The sequence below is a fragment of the Zootermopsis nevadensis genome, unplaced genomic scaffold (assembly GCF_977971745.1).
Source record: "Zootermopsis nevadensis isolate Lab colony 2312 unplaced genomic scaffold, Znev_1.0 Znev_ptg000009l, whole genome shotgun sequence".
Classification (NCBI taxonomy): domain Eukaryota; kingdom Metazoa; phylum Arthropoda; class Insecta; order Blattodea; family Termopsidae; genus Zootermopsis; species Zootermopsis nevadensis.
This window is the reverse complement of record NW_028259141.1, coordinates 6901407-6911841: the sequence shown is the minus strand read 5'-3', so window position 1 is coordinate 6911841 and position 10435 is coordinate 6901407. Positions and strand designations below refer to the sequence as shown.

The window sequence follows — 10435 nt, the reverse complement described above, 5'->3', positions numbered from 1 at the left end:
ATATACATGTTAATCTAAATAAACACGCCATGAAAGCTGATTTTCTTTAGGACAAAATTAATTTCGGTGAGGAACGCTTGTAATCACGGATTGTCATGACCATGAGCCAACGTTTGTAGCCCCCAACAGTAGCAATGGAAAGTACGCAGTCTGACGTCACTTTACAGTCCAACTGGAAAAGGGCCTCCATTTATAGTGCTGAATCAATTGGTTTACTGGGAATTTTCAATCGTACTGTAACTGTAGCATCGTAAAGTATTAGTGCAAACAAATAAATTTATTCAGTTTAATATTTAAAGATCTGATGGCTGAAACAGATAAATTGAATATTGATAGTATTATAGCACGGTTATTAGAAGGTAAAAATATAGTTCAATTTGTTGGTTTACATTCGGATTTGGTGACAACTCAACTTCCACCCGTTATTTGTAAATGCGTCCCAGTAAAAATGTGTACATTTTGGCCTTGGTGGGCATGAAAATGATATTAGAACATCTTGACTGAGTATTGTTTTTTCCATAGTAATTCTTGTTTTATAATTTCTGTTTTTGAAAGTATACATTTTGTTTATTGTTTTGTAAATAAATGGCTACATAGGCCACTCTGTATTTTATCACTTGAGGCATGCAATGCTTTTCTATCTTCAGTCCGTGGTGCAAGGCCCGGGAAAAATGTCCAGTTAACGGAAAGTGAGATCCGAGGTTTGTGCTTGAAGTCTCGTGAAATATTTCTTTCCCAACCGATTCTTCTGGAATTAGAAGCTCCTCTGAAAATATGTGGTATGTAAATAAACCCATAATTGTGTGAATTTTTGTACCACAGGGTTCTGTTACTTTCTTTTTGTAAGTCTGTTTGTATATATGAGGCTATCAGTTCTTTACAAATGTTTCAGGTGACATTCATGGCCAGTATTATGACTTACTCCGGCTATTTGAATATGGAGGATTTCCTCCTGAGTCCAACTACTTGTTTCTTGGAGACTATGTGGACAGAGGAAAGCAGTCACTTGAGACAATTTGTCTTCTGCTTGCATACAAGATCAAATATCCAGAGAATTTCTTTTTGCTAAGGGGTAACCATGAATGTGCAAGCATAAATAGGATATATGGCTTCTATGATGAATGTAAGTCTTTGTATGATTAATTTGCCTTGTTTAATGTTACAATTAAGTAAGCATGTTTTGTCTGTGATTAAACCAACGGATCCAATTACTGAATGTACACTGTGGACATTGATTTAGATATGAGACAAGATATGATTTCTTTACTGCTGTTTTGTGTGCAAAACAATCATTGTAGATATCCTAAACGTTTTATGGTCAGTTACTATGTATTTTCAATACTCTGTTATGATCAATTTCTTGTTTCCCCAATATCCCTCGAGAGATCTGGCAGACATTGATGTCAACAGAACATTGACATTCTTACTACCTTCACCTTGTTATTTACTTGTTCATCACTTGTATTGTTGGTGTATTTAATAAACTTTGGGTGCCTAGAGTTAGTTCTATAACATAATATAGAATCATGTTGCTTCTGGCAACATGAAATTGTTACTTTCTAATGCGTTTGGGCTTCTGAAAATTTTCCTCTTTTTATACTATTCCTCCTTTTTTTTACAGCTGCTTGTAAAAATACAAATTCAGTACAGTTTTTCCCTAAAATTTAAATGTGATTCAGAACAATAAACAGTTCTGAATATTTCAATTAACAAATCTTGATAAAATAATTTGTGCTTGGAGGGTAAATGCAGTTCCAGCCTTAGTTAATTGAGTGACCTACCATTTTTAGCACAGCTTATTAATAATATCCAAAACTATAGAAATAACAAACCAATTAAGGAATTATGACAATCAGTGTACATTAATTTGCATTGCATTAAAGGCTTGTAGTTTTGTTTGCTACTTGAAGCAAACTTGTGTTCACCCTAAATAGAAAAGGAATAGGCTTTTGACAGTGGGAAAGGTAATAGTGCATAGTAAGGTTATTTGTAAAAGCCTGGGGTTACCTGCCTGTAACTCTATTCTTTGGTGCAGTGACTACTGAACAGTGATCTTTATATGTAAATAATACATTTTATTGGTATTTGTTTGCAGGCAAGCGGCGGTATAATATCAAGCTCTGGAAAACATTTACAGATTGTTTTAACTGCCTCCCAGTAGCAGCAATTGTTGATGAAAAGATCTTTTGTTGTCATGGTGGCCTAAGTCCGGACCTACAAAGTATGGAACAGATTCGACGAATTATGAGGCCAACCGATGTTCCAGATCAGGGACTTTTGTGTGATCTGTTGTGGTCAGATCCTGACAAGGTATTGTAATATTAATGTACCAAAAGGAATGCTTTTTGTTTTTGTGTCATTGCAATGATGAATGAGGGTTCATGAAACATCTTAGAAATGTGTTTTACAGTTGCTTTGAATAAAAAGTAACTAATGTGGTAGGAATAAATACCTGATTATTGTACTGTATTTGCAAGTAACCATTGTTGTTAAGTTATTAGTATTGTGTATGGAAATTCATAATGTCGTCACCCTTGGTGGACTAGTGGTTAGCGTTCTCGCCACTAGACCCAAGGTTTGTGGGTTCAATCTTGGCTGAGGTCGATGGATTTTTAAGGGTGATAAAAATCGGTAGCATAACTTTCTTCGGAGGGGAAGTAAAGCTGGCGGTCCCATGTCGTAGAAAAGACCTTACAAGCATGATATGAGATGTTTCGTAAGCAAAATTCAACAGCGGCCATTTCTCACCCAAATAGTTTTCTGACTGCTAGATGACTCTGGCAGTCAAATCAGGTTTGAGTAGAAATTGTGCAGAGTCAGTGGGCTGGTCACTCACTACTCACAGATTCACACTTTGATACGAAGAAACCTGCCACATGGGTGGAGGCCAAGGCCCGATATGGGCTGCAGAGACATTGGATTTATGGATTTATAATGTCATCCCAACTTAAGTTCCATATGCATGGCACTTTTGTCATGGTTTTATTCTTTGGTTAAATAAGTGGAAATGTGTTTCTGTGAATTTCATAATTGTGTGTACTTGTGGGACAGTAACAGGCTTTTATGAACACGGTGATGAACCAACAGGTTCCATAAAGATAGTAGGCTATTCTTTGATTAAGCTTTTGAAAGTATAGGGTGAGTGAATGTGCTTGTGGGAAAATGGAGAAATGAAAAGTATGTATTCTGCTTAAGCCTGGAATTAGTATAAATAGGCAGTTACAGTTTTCCTCGCCCATGTAATGTCCCATATGTCATCCCTGCTGATGTTGCATATGTTGTGGTTACCACATGTTGTATTTTCAACAGAAAGATACTTGCCCTCTTATTCCAGATGAACAAAGAAGTTCTTCATGTTTTTATGATATGTTTACCAAACTGCCCACTGCTTTCTTTTATGCTACTGGACATGTGAGCCAAGGAATTGGCATTGCTACAGATTGAAGCCAATTGCATCTGTGGGGTTGGCATTGGTTTTATATGACTTGAGGAGTTGTTGAGTTATTTTCATGCACTAGTTTATTTCTGTGAATTACTTTAATGAATTTGTCTTTTTTAGCATTTAATCATAATTCTGCTTTTACATTGTCCTAATAATTACATTTCACTCTTGGGTGGATGAAATCATTATTGAAAATATAGTGGTACAACCTGACTACTGGTTCTGCATCCTCTTTTTCCATTAATCTACTTACGGTATTGTTCGCTACTGTAGTCTTGAGACTTGCAAGGAATGCAGGAAATCAAAGCGTTAAAAGCTAATGCATAGCATATGCAATCTTTCCTCCTTCACCACACTTCCTCACCCCACAAGTCTCAAGATTACAGTCGCGAACATTACATTCTATGGTAGATGTTTATATCATGGTAAGATATTTCCTTGATGGGTTTTTGACATGGCTTTAGTAGATTGACACAATCAGTAATCTGTTAATATCTTAAAGTACTGTATGCTACCTTTTCTCTTTAAGTTTATCCACACATCTTAATAGTATTAACATTCAGAGAGTTGAAACAGTACTTTGAACAAAAGACTCTGATCTTTCTTGTCCTTCTTTGTACCTTTATACAACACAAAATACCAGAGTCATACATATTAATGAGAATGGTAACCCAAAGTAGCATAATTTTGCAGCTTTCATAAGTCTGATTTCAAGTGTTTTATCTTAGCTAAACTCAGGCTAACATTAACTTTTGAATTGGTGGTTGTACACCCCATAGATGTTTTCTTTCACCCATGGTTCCAAAAATCTCAGTTTTTTGTGTATATGGATTTATTGAGTACTTTCCAAATAAAAATATGACATATAATTCGTTTATAGAAGTAAATATTTTTTGTTTGTGCTATGAAGAAATTTTTAGTATAAATGAAATAGCTGTAATATCTCTGTTATCCCAAAATTGTGTTTTTACATACTTTGCATTTTTTACATCAAGGGTACTTCTGCATTGATGTCCAGCTGTCATCTTTATTCTAGATGGGTGTCCTATTAGTTATTCTTTCATTCATGTCTTCTGATTCTGTCTGTTTCACGTAATTTTGCTTACAAATGAATATCTTCACTTTTTTTACTTGGCAGGATACAATGGGTTGGGGCGAAAATGACCGAGGCGTGTCTTTCACATTTGGTGCAGAGGTTGTTGCCAAGTTTTTGCATAAACATGACTTTGATTTGATTTGCAGAGCACATCAGGTAAGATGAATTGGACGTATGGTACATTTTATATTGCCAAATTATTTTTGCTAATAGAAAATTGTGTGGGGTCAAGCATTTATAGGCTCGTGGAATGATATTATGTTGGCTTATAACACTCCATAGAACATAATACTGAATGGTTTTGGAAAAGGTTTGTCTGCCATGTTGTAATTTTTATATTTATCTTTGTAAAGTTAAAACACAGTTGGTATACTGGCTGATTGTAGTTTTCCTTGTTCTCTTCTGGCAGATGCCATGAAAGTATCTCTTTTAAAATCTTGCCACATTCCAATATCGTCATTTCATCTCATTTGACACAATGACCTTTGTAGTTGAAATTGTGTAAGTAAATAACTTAAAAGTAAATTGACCGTGCGATAGGATATATAAATACAGAAGTGATCCTGTCATTCATTTAATTTTTATAGTAATTCATATTACTGTTTCTAGCAAGACTGCTTACTGGCTAAGACATTTAAAATATTTGTTAATATTTCAGGTTGTGGAAGATGGTTACGAATTCTTTGCCAAACGGCAGTTGGTCACACTTTTCTCAGCACCCAACTATTGTGGTGAGTTCGACAATGCTGGTGCCATGATGTCTGTGGATGAAACACTTATGTGCTCCTTCCAGATACTTAAGGTAATGTTAACAGTGATCTTGACTTACTTTACAGGCATGAGTGCTGATGTACACACTGAGGTTTGTCTGAGTTTTTTTGTATGTGACAAATCTACTATTTGGGGTCTATACCAAATCTGATGTGTTGTTTCAAAGATGCAGATGGACAGATACTGCATCCTCAATATCTGTTTATTTTTGTTCATAGAGGACAATCATCTACATTTGTTTAAAAAAATGTACATTTATTAACTAACATTATTTTTATTTAAATGAATCAGATTAATGTATATAAATAAAATGATTTAGTGACTACCTCAACATATGCTTGTGATGAGAAAGGCTTACTGAATCACATGAAGATTCTGTATCAGATGTCACCAAGGCTGAGGCATATGGTAAGAGTATTTTCTGAATTGATTTTGTGAAAGTGGAGGTAAGTTCTCTCGTGCTAACATCTGCCATTAGGTAATGGATAATGTTTTAATCTGTTAATATTCATCTATCTTCTGATGCACATCAAGAGTTTTCAAGAATCTTTATTTTGTTGTTAGCCGGCTGATAAGCGCAAGTTTGCATATGGTGGCCTCAATGCTGGACGTCCAGTGACACCCCCTCGTGGTGCCACTAACAAGAACAAGAAGAAGTGAGCTATTGCATAGGTGTGGGCTTCATTTGTTGGTTGCGTACCAAGCTCCACTCCTCTGTGTAACAGTCAAGATGACACGCTGCCACAGCAACATCAAGCAAATAGCGCTGACCTCTGCTCATTGGGTCAGCAGTTCGTACATAGCAGCATAACTTAATAACATTACTTCACTAAGTTTCGATTGTCATAACTCTGAGAGGAAAAAGATACTTTCTTTTAAGCTGTGTATGAGTAATTGAGTGAAATATCAGTGACGAGATGCCAAAATTTGTTTTCTTTGACTGTGATGTTTCTTTGAGGGGGGGGGGGACATATTCTTTGTTCTTTTTTAATTATGTGGCTATTTGATCATTGAGCTTTGTATTTTTATTGTGTTGTCCTTTCCTTTTTGTGTTGTGCACTTGACTGCAGTGGCCAGTTGATGCCTGCAGACCTGTGGGACAAATTACGTGAATCTGCACCTGAGAAATATAATACTATAGTGTGATTGATCTTAGTGTATTAAGCAATGAGAATACCATATTTTCTCAAATCATCATCCTTTGGTCCAATTAGAAGCCTGTTGTGTGGTTTGTGTTTCAGGTATGTAAAAGATATTCTGTTGACCATATGATAGTTAGATCTACGGACTTCAAAAAATAACTTTAAATATCACACAGTTGTTAAGAACAACAGTATAATGATGGAATTTTGGTTATTCAATAACAGTGAATGTTGTGAGAAAATATGGTAATAGTGTTTCAGTGGTCAGGCTCTGAAAAGTGGCTGCCTCTTTACCCATGACCTTGTCCTGCCCACCAGCATTTGAACACTGCACCTAAGTTAGTCATGTGATTTACTTAATACTATCATTGCAGGGGTGTATAATTCATGAATGGTAGTACATTAATCTGCTTTATCTTTCGTCCATGGAAGTATCGTAAATGTGTTTGTAAGTTATTACTGTTGTAGTATGCCCCTTATTAATGTCCATTCATTCAGTCACGTCTCCCACATAGGATATAAGAAAGATGTAAAAAAGTTGTTTGACATTATTCATTGCATCTTGCCAGGTGAAACTGCTGAAAACATGATTTTGAGGAGGGTGGGTGGGTGAAACTTTGTTAATGCCAATCCTTCCATTAATTCCATCTCTACCCTTGGGACATTTATGTTACTTTATACATAAAATTAGGGTAAATATGAATTCTTGTAAATAATTCAGCATCTGATACATCTCTAGGGTAGAGTCATAGTTTATTTTTCTCCTTTCATGTTTTAGCCTAATAAAATATTTTAGAAATGATGCAAGTGTTAGTGTTTGCTCATTTTTCATTGGTATTTCCCCATTAACACATTCCAAAGAGTAATTCCTCAGATACAATCAAAGGACCAATTTTATAATATATTATTCCAGGAACATTATGGTTAATGTTGCAAATGTTACTGTAAATTTGTTCATCTATATCTTAAGACTTGAAAAGAATGACTACCAAGTGGAGCAGTGTGAATCTCAGCTCAGCAATGAAATTTGTGCAAGAAGTGTAGAAAGTAGCACCCATTTTATTCCTGTTTATGGTGATTCATGGAGTGGACTTTATAATGTAGCAGGTAGTGTAATATTCAGAATTGTGTATTTGTCATATTTCTTTCATTAGAGAATATTCAATTTCTTCCCCATTCATGTTGTAAGTTATGTGATAATACAGAATTTGTGCTTTCTTTACCAGTGCAGATTTATTGCTGTTGACATTTGATGAAAGAAAAAAGTAGAGTATGTCAGGTATAAAATGAGTTGGTTTTGAAATTGCCAGTGGTTTTAAAGCTATGAATGTGTTGTAAGATTTGAGGTTTTCACAGTGGTGAGTATGAAGATTGTCTTCTGGGTTGTTGTGTTGTGTAGTCTTGTGGTTTTGTGTTTATCTGTATGCTTTAATTAAAAACTGTTCATGTACATTTCTCAATGAATACGCTTTTAAAATCAGTTTTGAAGGGTTCGTCTACTTTTATAACAGTTATAATTTGCTGTTCAAAATATAAAAACTAATGTGCATGTTGTTGGATCTGTCAAAATGAAAATCAACTTGACTTTCATCAGCCATGCTTTATGGCTTATTTTCAGTCCAGTTGGTTGTATGTTGTAGCAGCATGCTGGTACCATTAAAATGTGGCCAGGAGACCTACAGTACAGGCATAAATCCCTTTCTTCTATTTCTTAACTTAAGTGGTTTGTCTGGCAGCTAAACTCCTCTGTCTATCTCAGTCTTCCCAGACCATTAATAATATTATTTCTAAGGACAAAATTGAATTTTTAGAATTTTTGTCTCCAAAATTAGTATTTTTTCTCTTTAAGAAAAGACCAATTGTAATAGTAACTCTTGATATGTAAAGCACTGCCCTTATCTATAAGTCAATTTCTGATTTCATATGGCCTAGCAGTACTTTTAGGTAAGTATATTTACAAACAAGTATTAATGACCCGCTGTAACTGCAATTATTGTCAGTTATAGCGAAGTGGGGTGCAAGTGGCTTTTTGTATTATGTTATTCAAGCCAGAACAGGCTCATCCTGACCTTGAATAGCATAAGGTTGACTTGATGCTACATTGCTTCATAAATGGGTACATAACAGGAATTTCTAGTGCACAGTATTGTATTAGAGGTGATGAATGATCATGGAAATTATGAACGTGAAAAGCTGTATAAAACAATGAGGACTATATTGTGATTCTTGTGCACTCTATAGACATGTCTGGCAGTTTTCTCAATGTTGGCACATATACCATATTCATAGTAGTAATGTGTGATCACAATGTTAACTGGTTGCACATGGTGTCTTAAAGATTGAAAGTAAACTGAAGAGAACCTAAATTGGTGGAACTTTCTGTAAAGGAATAAGGATATGACTGTCATTGCGGATATCAAGAAACCTAGACACATTTTCCTACAAGAGTTCTTGACATGTCAGTTAAAGATGTGGACAAATTTATATATTTGTGAAGTGAATTTCAGAGGGGAAAGAAGACCAATAGAAAAATGCAAATTAGTCTGTCGATTTATAAGAGGAATAATACGGAACTGAAAGCTATGAAGTAAATTTAACACTGAATCATGGACCTGTACAAATATAAAAGCAGTGGATATGAAATTTCTTAGAAGTATTTGGAGAAGAATAAGAAAGGATTGGATTGAGAATGAAATATTCAGAGAAGAAACTGGAGTCCAAAATTTGTTTATGAATTTGATGAGAAACAACAATAGCTAACCACTTTGGCTGATTGATAGTTATTGAAGTTCACACTAGGGATGGGACATCTGGTGCTGTCATCAGTGCACTTGCACATATTTTGGTAAGTTGACTGCATGCCAGACAGATTACTTTCTTGGGAAAGTTTATGTTGCATTAATTATTTGCTCTATCTATGCAGTGTAACACAGTGGAAATGTATTTATCTTCCATAGTAATCCTGGGGTCTCGGGTTCGATTCCCGGCGGTGCCCGAATTTATAACTTGTGTTGGGAAAGGCCGTGGTCCAGGCAACACGGAGTTTTCCTCCGGGGGCTTCCCCGGTTTCTCCGTGGCATCCCAACAATTACTCCATTCACACACACAAGGAGGCAATGGCAAACCACTTCTGGATCATCTGCCAAGAACGTATATGAAAAGGTCCCAGTCCGAGAAAAGGATGGAAGGATCCTGTTCATATGGACCTGTTGTCAGACAGAACTCTAAATAAATAAGTTAATGCAGAATAGTTTGGTATGTAAGAATATGTTAGTTTAACTGCCATGATGGTGTTATGGTGCATTAGATGTAAGTGGTACAGTGAAGGGCTAAGGATATCTTCAATTCAAATCTTGCCTTGGTCTTTTCTGGCAAAAGCTAGTTTAGGATCTTGGAGAACCCCAAAACTGCTTCTTACTTTTCATTTTATGAACCATAATCATTCGCAGTGTCAAACTAAGGCCATCTGTGCAGTAAAGCCCAGATACAAAGTGCAGAGTTATTGTTAAAGCGCAGACTTCAAAGGAATAAAAACCTACAAAAATGATGGGACATCGTGAAGGATCGTATTTGTCAGAGTGAATGTTGTTTATTCATTTTAAGGCTCTCTTATGTATATGGTGACGCAATCATTTCCAAATGTATCATGTACAAAATATGAAGACCCGCAGTGGCTTATACAGTAAAACCCCTCTAGTTGGACACCCCTCTATATTGGACACTTTTAATTGGAACCGGCGAATATCCTATAATTTTACATGTCCACAACACCCTATATCTTGGACACCCCTTTATCCTGGAACTTGAACACCCCTTTTGTTGTAAGTTGGACAGGTTCATGCACTTAGCTTCAATGCTTTTATGGGAAACATTTACAGTTAGTATTTTGTTGCTTTGAATTTATGACTTATGAATGCCTTCTACCTGAGGATTAGCTTATGGTTGAAGGTGTGAGACTTTGAACACATCAATGGAATTATTTTG

The 10435-nt window shown here is 35.7% G+C and overlaps 1 protein-coding gene across 1 annotated transcript; it reads left to right on the top strand.

Moving 5' to 3' along the window:
* Positions 1 to 150: 150 nt before the first annotated feature.
* On the top strand, positions 151 to 7253 carry LOC110826901 (serine/threonine-protein phosphatase PP1-gamma catalytic subunit B). The gene is made up of 7 exons (XM_022058007.2): positions 151 to 359; positions 648 to 779; positions 893 to 1123; positions 2096 to 2310; positions 4581 to 4694; positions 5197 to 5340; positions 5874 to 7253. The coding sequence occupies exons 1-7, from the start codon at positions 305 to 307 to the stop codon at positions 5967 to 5969; spliced, it is 987 nt and encodes a 328-aa protein (XP_021913699.1). The 5' UTR covers positions 151 to 304; the 3' UTR covers positions 5970 to 7253.
* Positions 7254 to 10435: the final 3182 nt, after the last annotated feature.

Coding starts and splice junctions, on each gene's coding strand:
- LOC110826901 (XM_022058007.2), top strand. CDS start 305: ATGGCTGAAACAGATAAATTGAATATTGATAGTATTATAGCACGGTTA. Junction 780..892: donor AGCTCCTCTGAAAATATGTG/GTATGTAAATAA, acceptor CAAATGTTTCAG/GTGACATTCATGGCCAGTAT. Junction 2,311..4,580: donor TGTGGTCAGATCCTGACAAG/GTATTGTAATAT, acceptor TTTACTTGGCAG/GATACAATGGGTTGGGGCGA.